The 18,614-nt window shown below is 40.8% G+C and overlaps 2 protein-coding genes across 2 annotated transcripts in view; one reads left to right on the top strand and one right to left on the bottom strand.

Annotated features, from left to right (window-relative positions):
• Nucleotides 1-708, bottom strand: part of col4a2 (collagen, type IV, alpha 2) — a 62,368-nt gene extending 61,660 nt beyond the window's left edge. Inside the window, exon 1 of the mRNA XM_059342687.1 lies at nt 229-708. The gene's annotated coding sequence lies outside the window, so the exon portion shown is untranslated. The remainder of the gene's footprint in view (nt 1-228) is intronic.
• Nucleotides 537-18,614, top strand: part of col4a1 (collagen, type IV, alpha 1) — a 41,658-nt gene continuing 23,580 nt past the window's right edge. The window contains exon 1 of the mRNA XM_059342688.1: nt 537-751. Within this exon, the coding sequence (XP_059198671.1) occupies nt 680-751 (72 nt within the window). The 5' untranslated portion in view covers nt 537-679. The remainder of the gene's footprint in view (nt 752-18,614) is intronic.

The raw sequence follows: 18,614 nt of genomic DNA, 5'->3' as shown, positions 1-18,614 counted from the left end.
AAGACATTAAACGTAAAAAAAACTGTCTACTCATGAGTTCATTCATTTTTTCCGCCTGTTAGTTTCTAAAAAGATTTACAACCTTATTATTTTAACTTCTTCTGCCATAAATAAGTCCTACCTCAGAAGGTGCGCCGAAATGAAACGCTGGAAAAGTTGCAATGCAAATCGATTTTCAGGAATATATATTATTAATTTCCCATCACTTTGGTAAAATATGTTACTTACAGTCACCCCAGGCTCGTGGTCAGGTAAAGGAAGTGGATATCACCGGGACAAGAGATGCGCGGGATCCCGGGCTAAAAAAGTTTCAGATCAGCAACCTGTTGCACCAAAAACCTGCTCAAATATTCTCATAAAAACACACCAAAGTGTGCCGAGTAGTTCCTCTCCCTACCGAGAAAAGTCAAAGTGTTTGTAACAACAGGGTCGAGTCCGTTTGGATGGGCGAGGGTGGTCGTTTTGGAAAGGGGGGTGTGGTGCAGCAGAAACAAGACCGAGTTGCATTGATCAGAACCTCATATCGTCTCGGACAAAGATGCGGCCAAACGTGCTGCCGGCGCTCTGCTGATAAACTCCACAGTTACCTGAAGAGAAGAGGAAAAGAAGCGGCCGACAGGTGGTTGTTTGCGGGCACTCTGCACTGTTGCGCACACAGTTTCCACCGCGCACCGCCACGATGCTGTTACAGTCCGGCACCCTGCTACTGCTGGCGGCTCTCTACTGCACTATAGACCTGACCCGGGCTGAGGTAAGTGGATGGAGCATCCGTAACAATGTGGGGAGCTTAAAAATATAGACTACGTGTGAGGAAACTCTCATTTAAACTTTATCTGGTTAAGTTAATTTGTGCAACTTTGAAACAAAATGCAAGTGGGGGTGATTTTAGACTTCAGGTGAGGTATGCAGTCATGTAGGTTATTATGTACTGTATGTATAGGTCTAGTCTGTATGCAACCAGCTTTTTGTGTCAAATTCAGTCTTTTTAAACAAATCATCAATTGGTTTAACTACTAGGTTACCATTAACTCTCCCGTTTTTGAAACAGACACATTTCATCCAGGTTAACATACTTTGTTCCACATGTTTTATTCAAACTGCAGTGTTTTTATTTGTCTTTTGAACAACTTCTTGTCTGTTTGCCTCTGTGAGTCTATTCTGAATACTTTTACACCAAGTCCAGCCTCCTCCACTGTTGCTGGAGAGAAGAGAGAGGGGGAGAGAGAGAGATAGAGAGAGAGAGGGTGGGGCAGAGTGACTACAGTAGCTGAAGTGTGTGTGTGTGTGTGTGTGTGTGTGTGTGTGTGTGTGTGTGTGTGTGTGTGTGTGTGTGTGTGTGTGTTAAAGAGAGGTATGGCGAGGAAATGAGGGAGACCAAGATGTGTATGTTAAGTTATGTTAAGTTAATCATTGATATGTTTAGATAATCCAATAAACTCTTCATGAATGTGTCTCTTTAGAATAAAGAACCTACTTTTTTTGCTCTCATGCTGATGCTTCTACCAAAGGAGAGATACTGTTACTGTCCTGTGTTGTTGTTTGCCTTCATGATGCAAAGTTGCACACTTTTATTGCAAATTAACATGAGACATTAAGAGTAATCAGGGAGACAAGTACAGTAAAGGCGCGATATTAGTGGATAAACTGATGGAGCCTGTATCTTATATCTTAATTTACAAGGAAATATGTTTGTTGTTTCATTTGAAACATGTTCATAAATTTAAAAGTAGAGAATCTAAAGAATTTTACCATAAACATTTTAGATAATGTTTGGATCCACTTTAGTTAAACTTGGCAAGTATTAATTAGTCCAAACTGATAAAAGAGATATCCACATATTTAGATTTATATAACCAAAGTGAAACAGTGCAAATATTTAAGTATTTATCACCATAAACATTTAGAAAAAAAATATGAACATAATGAGAAAGCCCAGTCTTTGAATTGAAGATATACTGGGTGGTATCACACAAAATTTTGGAGACAATTTCAGGTTTCCCTTAATAAAAAGTAGATGATCTCTGAATGAGTAAAGTGGAAAACAGAAGATAAACTGTTGCTTCTAGTCTTCCCTGAAAACACAAACCTGCTCTGTGTGTTGATGTATGTGGAGCTCCATCGTATTGAGCCATTTGTTGAAGTATACATAACTACAGCGGTCACCTTCTGCTGAAGTGCTTGTCAGATGTGGTGCTTTATTTTGAAGCGTGGGTTGAGTTAGCAGCGGAAACATTTCTCACACGAGAGAGGCAGAAATCCAGGTGAGGGGGAGGAAAACATTAGTGGACTAAAGATGAGGAAAAACAGGCTGTTCATGTTATTACGCCATGGAGCGGTGTGCGATGTTGCAGAGAAAATTCACACCTCCCAAGGGAGCAATTATCATGTGAGGAGTTTCTCCATCTTCCGGGGTGTTTTAAGGATATATTTACAGCTGCGAGCTGTCATCATAAAGTGCCAAAAAAGGAAAAAAGGGAAGAATTGATCCTCATATGTCACAAGAGCTTTTCCCTCTTTGGGTGACTTTTAGATCCCTTTTTCCCACATGATTAATCAAAGAAACAAATAAATAAAACAGTCGTTTTTCGTTTTTTTTTGCTCTGGTGTGGCGTCTGATTCAGCGTGGGATAGACATGTGATGTTCAGATCTAACATATCAGGTTAAACAAAGCAGCAGGGAACTTTTATCCACTGCCCGTCTGGATTTAGAAACACAAACATGAGACAGACATAGGACATCTGGACTGAGGAGAGGACGGGTGAGGAGGTGTATATCTGGCTGAACATCTTGTCACTGGTCAGATGACGCCAATGAAATCAGAGTAATTCAACAATCTGGATTTCTTGTTTGGAGTTGCGTATTTTCCCATCCGCCCATGGGAGGTCCACCACAGGAAGTTTGTGATCGTGTCCTACATCTAAAGCTGCAGGGTAAACAGAAAGGGGCTTTCCTCATCGGTTATATCCAGAACAATGACACAGATGCTGGGCCGTATTGATATTTTTACTTAACGTCCTCTTGCTTTTGTATCCTGCAGCTTCATAAATGTGAATCTGGTATAGGAATCAGTGTTTGGCCGAAGTCCACAGGGCGCTTTAGTGTGTTTATCTCTTCTTTGTCTCCACATACACAGGGATGTGACGCTGACTGAGTATCAGAGCCTCCTGTTTGGGCTTCTTCACAATCAGTGAGGCTAAACTGAAGCCAGGAGTGAATATACAGTATAAACAATTCACGGTCGACCACTAATGCATGCAAACACACACAAATGTGATAACCCTGAGCCTGCAAGAGTCAGGCTGACTTTAGAAAGGTCATAATGAATAGATAATGTAAGATTGCCTTTACCCTCTACAAGGTTAAAATTAAGGTTATTTGAGGCAAGTGTCCACTCAGTTATAACGTACAGATGGCGGTCGGCACGCCCCCAGTTTGGTGAAGCAGGCAGGAGTACCGACATGGAAGCTAAGCAATGTACTGCTTTGTAAAAAAAAAAACAATTTCAATTTAAGTGCATGCTTCATTTTGAATATTTTAACCACTTTTCTTTGCTGTCAGACAGCCTAGACGTCAGACTAAAGCCATTACGTCGCTTTCTTCAAAGCCATCAAACTCCTTTGACAGAAACAGTAATTTCACCTTGCAGAACATGGGAATTGCTGGTCTACAGCTGCCCCTTGATCAGTTAGTTTGTTTATGTTATTGTGTGACTTTGGTGTTTTAAATGGTTAGTCCGGGTCACCAAAGTCACACAAAAACACAAACACACTTACCAATCGAGGCGGCGAGAGACCAACAACTCACATGTTTTGAAAGGTAAAATTACTGTTTCTGTCAATAGAGTCTGGGACATAATAGGTGGATATAATGGCTTCCTTGCTAGAAAGGGCTATCTGACATCAAGGTAAAGCGTTGAAAATATTCTAAACTAACTTATGAATTTTTTTAGGTGGCTAAAATATTAATATTTTGTGCTAAAGATATGCATATAACTTTGAATATGTGTTAATAGCACAGGAGTACAGAGACGCTATTTGCTTGGCAGCGTAGTTAGGGGTGCATGTCATTCATTGCAGGTGTTTTGAGAAGTATGTTTCCTCTAGTTTGTGCACATTTACCTGTCACAAAAACCACACACAGTAACTATGGACAAGTAACTCACACAACCCACTTCAAAAACACCAAACTCCCCTTAAAGATGAGGCAACAAGCTAATATTTAGATCCTTGTAGACCTTTGCTCCCAATAATTTCACCGCAGCATCTGATCCTGAGTATATTTCCCTTCTGTTTATACAATATCAACAGAATAGAGTTTCTCTCCCTCGGCGGTCATTTAATCTGGTCAGAGTGATTCATTAGTAATTCCTTGAGGAGGAGGAGGAGGAGGAGGAGGAGGAGGAGGAGGAAGAAGGGCAGATTAGCAGATTCCTGGAGTGAGAGTTTGTGTGTGGGATGTAGGGTAGAGGGATTGGGAAAGGCAGTAGCTGGTGGGAAAGATGAGCTTCTCCGTGCTGCCAGGTTCCTGCTCGGCATGGTTAGGATGTCCCAGGACAGGTCAAACCCCCCCGGGAAGATGAACACAACTCAGATATGGAGGAAGCTGCTCTGAGAGCTGTTAATCCTGAGGAATGTGTGTATATCATCTGTTGAAAGCTAAACATCACTATCAAGACTTGTGTTGTTGGTCATGCTGCCCACCAGACTGCTTGTAGTCTGATCAACCCCCCCACAGAGACAACAGCTGACCCTCTTACTGTGACTGGCCACCAACCGAGCAATGCACCCTGGGAAGACACAACCTGCCTGACCTCTGTCCCCCAGAGTTGTAAAAATGCCTACATTTGGAAGAATTGATCGTGTTTGTGTTCCCGTATTTTGACAGGCGTCCTTGGGCGGCAAAGATAATTCTTCCCTGACCTTGATACGCACACAGTGTGGCAGGTATTGCCCCACTTTCTGCCTGTGTGTGTGTTTCTCTGTGTGTGTTCCCTGTCTGTGCCAAGTGAGGAGAGGATTAAGTGGTGGTTAAGCAGCATGGTAAAGCTCTTTTCAATTCCCTGTGGTCCCAATCACTGAGAAAGCATTTCATTGAGACTTGTCAAGTTTTACTTTTCACATCTTTTGTCCCACGCTAATATTTCCCGCACTGAGAGCAGCTTGTGTTTTTCCTACAGATCGGTTACTTCCCTGAGGGGCATTGTTATGGCGAAAGTTCAATTAAGCTGTTTAACTGTGAAATTGGTGAGTCATAAATGTCATTTGCGGTTTGGAGGGAGATGGCGTAATGGATACGTCTGCCTGTCACGTAGGAGGTGGAGAGTGATGGCTGGGTGGAGGGAGAGAAGGAGGTGGTGTAGTTAGGAGCTCCAGAAGTGGAGGAATGTGAGTCGGAGCCGGAGATGATACCCCGTAGCAAATCTTTTAGTCTCACTCTCCGGACCTTGACCTACACTTCCATCCTCCACTGCCAAATTGTCCCAAAAGATAATAAAGAGAGTGATGATGGTATCGTTAGATTTATGACTTTGTGGCATCTTTTGTATTGGTCCACACTAAGTGAAGTTATATTTTGGCTGGCTCTTCCTTCAGCTGTTCTTGCTGTCAGTTTTTGGCCTGAAAATCTTCCGTCTCAGTGTCCTGTTTTAGTCCCAGAGGACAGGTGTAAGACTAAACTATAGTGTTTAGTCAATGTTTCCGTTGAACACAAATGTGTGTATACTTTATTATAACCCTTCCAGACAACATTATGGTCTGTGGTTACTTTGTGTGTTTGTGTTACTGGACAAAGGATAGTGTAGTTCTGGGTCTGGGTGTCTCGAAGAGGGAACCTACAAAATTGCTGGATTCATTGATGTGGATGGGGTTAGGGTTAGTCTGTCTTCTACTACCGGCACCTCAAAAAGCATAACAGGTCATCGGTCAGTGGCACTTACCTGAAAAATTGCATTACAATTATTGTTTTATCTTTATTAATGTAAACTTATACATGAGGACTCGTACAGTAATGCATTTAAGTGAAGTTCTGTGTGGTGGGCTGCACTAGCTTTCGAACATGCAAATACGTAAAAACTGATGCCAAATTTAGCAAAAAGTATCAAAACTCAAAAAGTTTGATACATTTACCTTGAAGGAACTGATTCTGTGAAAAAACATCTGCTTGCCTCTCACCAGGGGACAGTAAATTGCATCTTTAACTGCACCAGAATGCCTGGCAGAACAATTTTAAAACCTTATAATACAACAAAATATAATTTATTATTTTGTCAATGTCCATGTTTATGTTGATTATTAGCAATATTCCATTGCCTGATGATCTGAAAACATTCGATTTAATGAGCTCAGTCCACTCATGAGTCTCAGATGTCAGACCCTCTTTTCAGTGATTGTTTTTTATGCTGTGTTTCAACCTGAGCTCCATTGAAAGTTCTCAAGTTGCAAAGAAAATCAGTAAACAACAACATATTTTCCTCTTTCATTACACCAACAGGGAATATTGCCCCAGAAAGTTCTGAAGTACTGTGTTATGTCACGTATAAAGATGTATAAGAGAGGTATAATTTCTATTTTTGGATTAAAGTGCCCCTCTTGTTCCTCTAATATAAACAACATGCATCTGGATCTTCTCAGATAAACATCATAGTTTGTGGCTTCTCCCTCGGTCCATATGACAGACTTATCTGCATGACTTGTTGCTTTTTAGTTCGTTAACTTGCCCGTGATGCAGGAGAAGAAATATTTGGAACAGACCTTTTCATATCTTATTTTTGTATCTGACACTGCACAAGGATGACCCGGGGCATCTGAGAGAAAAAGACAGTTTGTTCTTATAAAAAAATCAAACAAAGAGGCAGCTGAGGCAGCTCAAATGAGTAGCTGATCTTTTATAACACACTGCAGAACTGGGTGTTCTTGAACTGATGTTACAGCAGCAGGTCAGTCAGGACGGTTGTTGTTTAGTAACTGGTAAGATAACAGACTTTTGGAAATAATTGAAAAATCAAAATCGATCAAGCGAGGGCAGTTTTACTGCCAAGCCAAAAACCTAAGTTCCAAAAAGAAAAAACTTTCACCAATTTCCCTCCAACCCTGCAGGAAAGAGTTTCCCTTTTACTTCATTTCACTTTAATCGTGCCTACCATCATAAGTAGTTCAGTAAGGAAGCTAAAGCCACATCTAGGGTCAGGAGGACATTTCAGGGAAAAGTGAGGTCATGGGTTGACACTTGAGACAGTTGGACAGGTTCACAGTGCAGGAGCAGGTGGACCTCCACCCACTTGTGGGACACAACATGAGAGCTTTTCCACAAACACAGGTCCTGGTGCTAAACCATTAGTGGGCCAAAGAAGAAAGTGAATCCTTAAGTTTTTAGGGTCAGATAATTGGTAGTTATTCAACAGATGTGACCAAAGTACAGCCATAGCAGGTCCTAAAGACTTCTAACGACACAGCTCTGAAAATTTACCATAATCTATGCTGCATGGTGGTGGCATATAATGTGTTTAAATTACAGGTGGTTTCAAATTGATAAGACTTTTTCATAGTTCTAGAAACCCCTTTTTATTGTCTTCACTGCAAGAAGGAAAAGACCATGGTGTGGGCTACAATAAGAACATTTGTTATGGAACTTATCTTAGTAAGAAAGTCACAATAAGTCACGTTGACTTTTGGTCTTTGATCAAAACCTTCTCTGTTGAACCTGCGAATTTGTGTGTCCCCAAAAGTCTTAATTAACTTCCCATTGGCATTGTGTCCATGCTTTGTAATGCAATGTTAAGAGGTTGTGGTCGTTTCACATATTTCTGGCTGCTATTGCCCGTAACTGTCCAAGAATGAGATCCAGCACCTTTTTTGGGTTGAAGTTCATGCTGCAAAACACACAGGTTTTTAAGTCCTAAATTATCTTGAGAAATGGTTGAATCATGCATACTTTAGACCAGAAATGATCTACTCTCAAATCAGAAGCATCAGATTAGAAGATTACATTAGAAACAGAGACGTCACTGCCTGCACATTGTTGTCATGGTTTTCCTCTCTCACACACTTATTTCACTATTTTTAGACTGCGATGAGAAGGTCAGTTTATGTGCTGAGTGGGTAACTGATGGAGTTAGTGATGGCAGATTGAACCAGGATGAACACGGGGAAGATGGATGTCGCCAGTGGTGAAGAAAGAGAAACATTTATTGTAAGACCACATGATATTACAGATGACACAGGCACATGCTTCATATTTGTTCCATTAAAAGTTAACCGATTAATGCTACTGCCAGAATGCGGCATATTGGGTGTGTGGCGCCTTTCAATAAGTCTGAGCATTAGATCAATGGAGATATTTCTTATTTCTGTCAGCTGAACATGAAGTGATACAGGCTAGTTTTTAACTCTGTCTTGTCACTGCAGACTTCACATATAACTCTCAACTGAGCTTTTCCAGACCTGGTTGTACTGAACTCTTAAGGTTCTAGATTTACAGAGGAGGATTGATAGAAATAGCAGATCTGACTGTAACTCAGACAACCTGGGGGTGCCTGTGTATTCGTACTTCCAGCTTTGAACCTCTTTCCTGGAAGAACAGATGCTTTATCCATCTTCTCCTAATGTTTCTGCTGGCGCTTCTGCTCTGTCCACTTGCGGGACAATGTGAATTGTTCATTTATGTAGCTGTTTTCCAGAAAAAAATGCTTAATCAGATAACTTTTTGAGTAGGAAATAAGATCACATCCCGTGGTTCACATCAGCAGGAGAGATAAACTTTAAATGCATAGCTGAGCCTTAGAGATTAAGACATTTTTAACTGATACGATAGTAGATCTGTTGTCAGGGTGCGGCATCTATAAAGTCCTGAGGGCGGGAAAATCTTCAAGCTACAGTCTCCATATGTCCAGACGGAAGTGATGTAATGGTGATGGAGGAGATACGGCTTGATATGGAAACAGGAGAACAATGGAGAGCAGCTCTGTCTATTAGATAGCTATCATTTCAAGTGTATGGAATGATAATGGGGCTAAAGAGCTCCATTATCCATTAGTGTGTTGCAGGCTTGTAGTGAAAAGTGCAGGGATAAAGGCCGTCTTTCTCTGGTCTGTGGAATTTCCTCTTGTTCTCACACTTATTCTAACTGCTGTAGTGCCGCCTCAGTTATGTGTTTCTGATGTCAGTCTTTAGGGGTAATTTCCTCTATTGGGAACAAGCAATACCGACATGGAGCATGCACAAATGGAAAAGCCTTTGTTTAAAAGGATGTGAAATAGAGCTTACATGCACACACACTTCCTGTATATGCATACTCCCTGATGGATGCATTCTGTCACCTTGCATTACAATGATGCTTATGCTTCTTTGTATGAATTACAAACTCAAATCCCAGATGCTTACATGCAACACGTGTGTTTGTGGTTTTCTTTTTTAGTGTTTTTATGGGATGACGAATGTTGGCCTGTTTCTCAGTTTGTCAGTCCAGATTGAATCCCAAAAATGAGTGGATGGATTGTCATTAAAATCTGTGTTCTCCAGAGGATGAACCTTAATTTGGTGATACCCTGATACTCCCTTTTATGTCACCAGCAGATCAAAGTGATCACTTCCTGTGAAATATATCAACATCATAATGAGGTTGACATTTGGGGTTTTGAGTGAAATGTCTCTGCTGACTTTTCATCCTCAATACTTTCTGTTTGACCAAATAACTGCGAAGCCAAGCAAACTCCCATCAGCCTCATCTGTGCTAAATTTAGCATTTTAACATAAATGCTTAGAAGTGTGCATCTTTTTCGTACGCACTGAGCTGTCATCACCACTCACTCAGAGACAGTGAGTTTGAGGGAAGTCTTTGTTTTTTCTTGGCGACTGTAGGAGTTTTTTGGCTGGTAGAAAATGTGAACCGCAGGCAAACTTGTTGCTGGTACAGAGCTGCCTTGTTCGCTTTTCTTCTTATCTTTATTTCAAACTGTCAGCATATAAAAATATCAAAGTAAACCGCCTGATTTACCAAGATATAGATGAAGCATTGATGGGGGGGAAGCAGAATTAAACAGAAAAAGCCAACGAAAACCAAACAAATTGGCTGCCGTTGTATGTTATGAATGTAACATTTTACTGGACATAGTATGTTTTACTGTTTGAGTGTACTAAATAGTATGTTAGTATAGAATGGCAGAAGCAGACCTAGTCTTAAACTTAAACTTGGGGGTAAAAGCCAGTGTGAGAATCTTCCTGGTTGCATGTTTCTGGTTGGTAGAGTCACAGAGGTCGTTACTTGTCCTCACGTGCTGACAATATTCCCAGATACCAGAGCACTCTTGAGAGAGACATGAGGCTGACCCAACCCCTTCTTGTCTTTGTGAGCATAAAAGGCAAGGAAGAGGCCTTCCTCCTTAGAGAAAGAATGGCTTCCTAAAGCCCACATCCTGTGGCACAGTGCTGCGCATTCACAGAGGAGCAACAGGCCGAGCTGAAGTACTCGGAGCTCCGCAGTCGCTCACATGAACTGAACTGGCCTCTTCTCAGAGAAAACAAACGTCTTAACAAAGTAATTGTCGCCCCTCCACCCTCCCCAACTCTCTCTGTTTCCACCAGCGCCTGACCATGTTCTCCTTCTTTTGCCTCAATACCAGATTTGTTTACAGAGGACAAGTGCAAACTCTTGTTCAAATTATTGTTACATTTTTACTTCAACTGCTCCAACTGCAAAAAAGATGTGCCGAAGCAGAGAGCTTTCGATTTGATGTTTGTGTGTATTAGGACTTGAACCAATCATGTGAGATTGGAGAGGAATGTTTTTTCTTTGTTTCGTTTTTTACTGTGTGGAACAATAACCGCCCAGACCAGTGATGAGTGGGCACGTGAACAGAGCCCTGCACACAAACCAGAAAGCTCGTCGCTCCCACTGGCTGAGACAACACAACTACAACAAGATAAATCTCACAGTTAGTTTGCCAGATTTCTGACATCTCACACATTTGTTTTCCACGAGAGAGATGCAGCATCGCCTGCATTTGTGTACTAAAAGAGCCGGCTAGAGGGCAAAACTGCAATCAGCTGTTCTTGGGTGGAGCATGTGTGTGTTTGTGCAGCAGTTAGAGGCAGAAAGTCCCCTCTGAGGCCCAAAGATTAGCAGCAGTCCTGCTCAATTTGTTAACAAGGTAACATTTCATTCACTTGCACATAAACAGTCAGACACTGAGGAAGAGCGGCGTTATCAAGATGACCCTTATATTGACAGCTCTGTTTGAATGTCTAAATCCTCTCTAATGGCCTGGCCAGAGGTTACAGGTCAACAGGATGAGCCTGTGAGGGTCATTTGTTTCTGGTCAAGATGGGATGCAGATGGACGAGTTGATTAAGAGAGGTCAGGGACCTTTTTAATCAAAGGCAGGATTATTGTATTGGATCTTTCAAAAGCGTTAACTTGCTGTGGAATTTGCCTTAAAGCAGATATGTGAAAATTGTGCTTTGGTCATGATAACTAAAGCGTTGTAATACCATATATAGATATTGGGCCATTGAATTAGTGGACTTTTTTGGACTCTTTTGCTTCAGTCTAATCCAAACAACAGTGTCACGTCCTGTTTTCTTAACATGAACAGTGAGTGATCAGCAGAGAGCAGTTTTCTGGAGTCCCTTCCAGCAGCTGGAGATATCCCACCAGCTTTTGAAAATCAGCCAATTGTAGAGTTTTTATTTCACCAAACACACATATAGTACGAGCGTGCACACACAAAGTGCGGACCAGAAAGTCCTGAGAAATTGTCTGAAACAATTTTCCCATTTGTTGAGTTAATTTCGCATGTGAGACTTCCTGGTTTGACTGTTGACATGGCTGGTTCTGCTAAAGAGGACTGTGCAGTGTTCATGCTTCATGTTCTCTGACATGTTCAACAACTTCTGCAGTCCCAGAGGATCCGCTTTGTTTGCAGTTCTATCCTCAGTCACTGAATCATAGCAACTTGTGTTTTCAGTTTTCTCTGAGTTTGTGTAGATGCTGAAGTTAAGCATAGATCTGCATGACATTGATAAGCGTGTGATATACTTAATGGGTTTTTTGTTGGTAAGAATGTCGTTTTCCTAACTTTTAGACCCCACCACTTAAAGCTGTTCTGGTCTCCTGGTCCCATATTTGATGACAAGCTACATTAACCTGGTCACGCTTGGTCATGCATGAGCAGACAGGCGACTGACTGCTGTTTGCTTATATATGTACGTTCCTATTTGTCATGTGGCATGAGCATTTGTTCAGTCATTTGTTGAATTTAATCATAATCTTAGCTTTTCCCAGGGGATGAAGATTTGATCTCACAAAGGTTGCAAAGATTTATGCCATTTTTTTGTATTTACATCCATTGCATGTGTGTGTGTTTCTGCACAACATGATTTGAGCCTGTGTGTGAGAGAGAAAGAGTGTGTGTGTGTGTGTGTGTGTGTGTGTGTGTGAGCTGCTCTCTGCAGATGCATCTGCTTTTGGTTACAGAAGACCTGAATTATTTCTGCGGTGAAGATGAAAACCTGCTGCCTGCAGCCAGAGCAGGACATGTTTTACATCAAGTTGGTCTCAGCAAATGAGCACTACAGGAGTCCTTAAATAAAGGAAACAGAAAACATATTTCTGTTTTATTGCAGAATGTGCATATAATATGTCTTGAGGTAAGGTACTCTCAACTTGACCTTTGGTTTCTCTGGAGTATTGACGCGTAACCACTGTTTGCTATCGTTTGTAATAATAAATGACATAAGACCTTATCTCTTTTAGACATTCTTAGCTGTCAATTGGCACATTTGTCAATGGAATACTTTGACATTTTGGGAAATTTACTTATTTGCTTCAGTAACAAGTGTAAGATTAGAAGATTTATATTACTCTCATCTTGGTACTGCCAAGCACCAGCTAGCTTGGCTTAGCACAAAGACTGAAAATGAATGAGACACAATTAGCTTTTTAGAGAGCCTAAGAAATGCTAGCACTTGCTTTTGATACCTTTGGACCATGCCAGGCTAGCAGTTTCCCCTTGTTTCCAGTCTTTATGCTAAGCTAAGCTAACGGTCTCCTGGCAGTAGCTTCATATTACGCTACAGACATAAGAGTGGTACTGCTCTTCTCAACTTAATCCCAGCAACAAAGTGAATGAGTGTATTTCCTAAAATATCTAATTATTTATATTATATTACATCTATTCCTTTAAGTGTATTCAACAAAATCTTTATATTGCCTTTAATTGAATGTTAATTTCAGAGGAATGTACCTTATTATAACTATACTTATATATAGATTAATGCAACAAAGAGCTACTGGTATATTAATGTCTGATTTGAGGCTTAACTTACCCACTAATTTACTCAAATTTATGCCCAAAAACAACTGAATATGAAGTATGTGCAGAGAATCAAGCCCAAGAGAAGTCTCCTTAACATGAAAAACGGTTTTGCTCAACTTGATATCTATCCTGGCATTTTACAAAAATGTTTCACATTGTAGCATTCCAGCTTGTGCATGTGCAGCTTGCCCTCATACAGACGCACACTCGTGTGCTGTTTACAGAGCAAGTTGCACCAGGAGACTTGTCTTCCAAGTATGGCAGTCAGACAGAAAATTCCCCTCCTCCACTTCTATTCTCTCATCCCAGCCTCTCAGTACCAGAGAAGGCCAGGAATGTCAGAGCAGCGCAGTTCAACCCAGCCCAGTCTGAAATAACTTATCTATCCTCCTCCACTCATTTTTTATTTATTTTTTTGTGTATAGCTGAGCACTGTGGCTGGAACAGCATACTTGTGGTCAGTAGCACCTGTACAGGAACCACAAAAAAAGCTGCAATGAGTCAACAGTACTGAGACACTGATCTCATAGTTTTTATGACTTCAGAATCAGCTGAGCAGTAGCAGCAGTTTGTGTGTCTTCTTGTGTGTGCACATGTGCTTGTGTATATGTTGCAGCTTCTTATTAGGAGGCATTGTATGGCCTGTATCAGAGCATGCTCCATAACTGTCTGATTTAGTGTTGCTTAATGAGCCCGGCTGCCAAGCGTGATCCTTCTGACATTTATGGAGTAAAACTATCCTGATTGTCTCCATATGGAAGCCACGATCTGTGGTTTAACGCAATGAGCACGTCTTTACGGGGTGACTTACACAGGTTAAACATCTTAGACCGACTACGCCACTGTGGTAAAGGGACACGAGATCTTGTAAACCTCACCTCAGCACACAGAAAGAGAGTCTACTTGGGACACACTGAGTCCACAAAAGAACCAGATGTTTATGTGAAAGTTCATGGATATGTTAAATTTAACAATGTTGCACAAAAGTTTGTGAGACAGCAAAGCCAAAATCTCATTGGATGTCATTTTGAGCAATTAGATCAGCCCAAAACCTACAATGAGATGTAAACTGAAAACTAAGTGATGCAACAGTATGGCTTACTTGTTTACTTCGCCTCACTTGGGGAGGCTGGTGTTGTAGTACACATGGTTGAGAAGTCTTGTGACAGTTTAGGGAGAAAGTTTAATTTTCCTGCTTTAGGCAAAACAACTAAATCAGAGGGACAGTCTAAACCTCAGAGATTTTGGCACTTTTGCTGGTACTATCCCAGGCAAGAAATCCAGCAGCAAATAGCCACTTTGGTGCCTTTTGGATACATCCAAGGAAGTAAATATGTGACTGAATATATGGTTGCACTGGTGGTTGAATGCAACCCTTAATTATGGAAAGTTATTGGGGGTAGAAGTCCACAACACCCACTGATACATTATGCCCCAATTTGTAGCTGGCTATGTTTACTAGCAAGTTGGTAAGTTTTTTGTGCTGTTTGGTGCTTGATGTATAGCTGGATGCAGAAACAAGTTTGCCTTGGTGCGTCTCAGCTAACATCCATTAACACTGCAGTTGAATATAGCACTGTTGTTAGCACTGCTGATAATTCTGTCCAGTTATCAGCCAGGTTGTCTGGTGAGTGTGAGCTAAACCTCAGTACCACTGTTTGGCAGAGAACTCACTGCATTCTTTGGTTTGGTTTGGATTGGTTAGGTCCAAAGGTATGAAAAATGAGATTGGCTAAGGTCAGGGTAAGCCAATCAGAGGCAGAGTAGAGCGTGGCATGTCATTGCCATCCTAGGAAAAACATTTTTGCGTCAGCCCACCCCTATGTTTGCTTATATCTATCCTGGCTCAGACGGATTTTCTGAATCTCATTCTGAATCTCACGTTCAACACCTTTGAACAGCCACGATACTTCATCAGAACTGATTAGATGCTCAGACGTGTAAGAAAAGCATGTAAGCGCAGCACAAAACTCCACAATACGAAGTAAAAATGCTACAATGGTTATCTGGTTTCCCCCTCAGTGAAACCCATATCAATGTGGAAGGAAGGCTCCTCTCCTCTCACAGCAGAGGAGATAAACTGAGAGGGGATTGTCCAGTCAAATGATTTTCTCTGGCGACACAGATTTTCACATTACTGGGTCAGGAAAACTTGTGTTTTGTTTTCTGAACACAAAGACAACAGCCTTCCGCAGCACTTGTTTCCTGGCAAAAGAAGCCAGAACTTTTCTGCAGGACTCTGGCTTATGATGTCGCCTTCATAACATCACATCATTTGAACAAAGTGGCTGCTGCCCATGATCTTAGCATGTTTCTATGTGTCTTTAGGCAGGAATTCATTGAATCTAATTCATACCATGATAAAAACCATTCTTTGACTGACTCTCATCATGCCTGTCTAATAACCGTTACCATGTTAGGAGGTTATCTAAATGTCCTACCCTTTAATGGTGTTTCAGTGTGTGTGTGTGTGTGTGTGTGTGTAAAGAAGAAGATGGGATGTATAATGACATTTCCTCCCACACTTGATGTGCTCATCCCCTCTGGCAGACCCCGGGGGGATACTGAGATACTTCAGCAGCGGTTGGAGGTTATGGCAGGAATGTGCTGGGAATGTGATGTCGTTTTAAGAAAAGTCTGTAGATGACATTGACCAGATGTTTGTGTGATCTTCAGTTTGCCTTAACATGGTAGGAGACACATCCAGCTGTTGTAAAAAAAAAAAAAAGTCAAAGTGGAGCACTCTGATGGGAACATTTCTGCCCCCATGTGGTTAAAATCAGCACTGCTGCAGTAAAGTTCATGAAACCTTTGGAAAAGTTATGAAAATAATGTAACTGTTTCGCACAAGATAAAAGACTCGAACATTTTAGGAAATAATGAAGCACTCTTGTCCTGTGGAGGTTAGGTGAGAAGATGATTTTCCCACTCTGGAGTCAGTGAGTCATGCAGCCACAGTAAACTGTGGGACACTGAGGGGTGCAGTGAAAATCACCATATTTGTAAGTTTGGGAAAGTCCATCTGCCTTTTCATCCACTGTTTATCATCATGTACAAAATGTAGTAAAGATGTTCCAAGTTTGTTTCATGAGAACTGTGAGGTCAGGGATGTCTTGTGGTTAAGCCATGGTACTGTATTGTTGGTTATGGAAAAGTTATTTTCACTGAAGGTCCCAGAGATGTACAGTTTTCAATTACTTTTCAACTTTAATACAGTAAAGATTTGATTATGAGTAATGGGAACCAAGCATCAACGGCAGAAAAGATCAAAGCCTTCCAAAGTATAGTTGACAAAAAAGTTTCAGCTTAAGGTCCATTTAGTTGCTATTTATTGTATCATGCAAATTAAAATGCTCATTTGTAATAAATATCTATTCATTGTGATATGATTGGAAGCTCCACAACAGCTCAGACAGAAAAAAGACTTCATGGTGAGTTTGTTTTGTCAGTTAAACTATTAAATTATTTTTAATTTATTTCAGTTAATGTAAATGATTACACTAAGTTCAAATCTGGGAAACTTCAGTACAGATTTATACAAATGATTTCGTAACAGGCTGTGCTTGTTAATGGTGCTGCTTTTGCTTTGGTTCTTTTTGGATCGAGTTATGCAACAGCTCCATACACTCAGCCTCGCTGTACATTAAGAGTGTTTGTGTTAATGTCAGGATCTCTGAACCGGCCTCTCTCTCTGTCCAAGGCCCGTGATCTGGAGAGTAAACATTACTCATCACTTCCTCTCTCCAGGGCTCATATCAGTGTGGACCTATGTATCTAATGATGTAAGACATATCAAGCAAGTGTTGTTGAAACCTCAGAGCCTTATGGGACGAGGCTTGAACTGATGTAACCTCAAGCACCTCCGAGGCATAAACCAAAGCACTGAGATGCATTAGTGTTCATTATGAAGGCCTGTGAACGTGCCTCTGTGTACGCCATAAATGCCTGCAGTTACACACCAGAGTTTTCTGCCTCTATCTCAGATGCTGTCAAAGCAAACCCTGAGGCCTGTGTTTCCCTACCAGCTCTAGCCACAGTAAACAATCACAAACACACTGTCATATACACACAATTATGATGAGGCACTGTTTTGCGCAGCACCCAGGAAACGTAAACACTCTGCCAGCACACGTTATGTTGATTTTTCACAGTTTGGAGACATCCAGGTCTGACATCCGGCCTTAGGAATGACATAAACACTTGTCCAGAGACACGTGAGGCTGTCTGCTGAAGAGCTTTGCCCGATCTGATACAGTTTCCTCAGAACTCAGTGACTCACCAGCCACTGTATATTCACTGTGGACATTAACACTCATCACCGCAGAATCTCAGGCTTCTGCTCAGTCTGTTTGCTCTGCGGAGGATCAGGCTGTTAGGGGAGAGTAACATCATCATCTTTTTTTCTCTCACAATCTGACGCTGGAGCAGACTCTCACACGTGCACACGATGTACTGTGGTGGTAGTCTGTACCACAATGTATAAATATACCATTGCAAACACAAAGCCTTTAAAATATTGTTTTAAATAAATCTCCTTCAACTATCAAAAGTAAAAGTAGTCGATATGCAGAATGGCCTCTTTGTTATGCTACAGTATACATTTAGAGCTGCAATGATTAGGTGACTAATCAATGAGCCAATCAACAGAAAAAAATTACATTTTTCATGCAGAAATAGCAAAAAATGCCATTTTCAGCCTCTAATTATTGGAGATTTTCTGCTTCTCTCTGATCTACAACACTGATCTATTACACTGAATTTTTTTAGGTTTTGGACCAACAAAATGAGACATTCTCACACAGACCAAAGGATTCGTCAAGAAAATAATAGACAGATTAATTGATAATGTAAATAACTGCTAGTTGCAGCTCTCACATCATTGGATTATTATTACTGATACACTGAAGTTTAAGTAGTAGAGCTAATTAACTATTCTGTTTACTGTTGGGTAGTTTATGACAATGTATTGTATCTAATAAAATACATACAACTAAAATGTGATTGGATAAATTAAATAATAATCATAGTTGTCAGTTGGGAATGCACTGTCTGCACTGTTTTACAGTGAAAGCCTCCCACTACCTTCACATTAATACACTTATGGTAAAGCACATGCAGAAAGTGATGATTATAATTTGTAGATTAATAAATTGAAAATATCTCAGTGCAATAAATGAGCAAAAAAGAATAGAAAACCGTGAGTTGGTCAGTTTTAAGGTAAATATTTAGTAGGGTAAGACTGTAAAATATCCTTTTGATGTGCAGTAGAAGAATAAATGCAAAGACTCAAGTACCTCACATTTT

The sequence above is a fragment of the Centropristis striata genome, chromosome 10, assembly GCF_030273125.1.
Source record: "Centropristis striata isolate RG_2023a ecotype Rhode Island chromosome 10, C.striata_1.0, whole genome shotgun sequence".
NCBI classification, from domain to species: Eukaryota; Metazoa; Chordata; class Actinopteri; order Perciformes; family Serranidae; genus Centropristis; species Centropristis striata.
The sequence above is the reverse complement of the archived record's forward strand: the minus strand, read 5'-3'. Positions and strand labels throughout refer to the sequence as shown.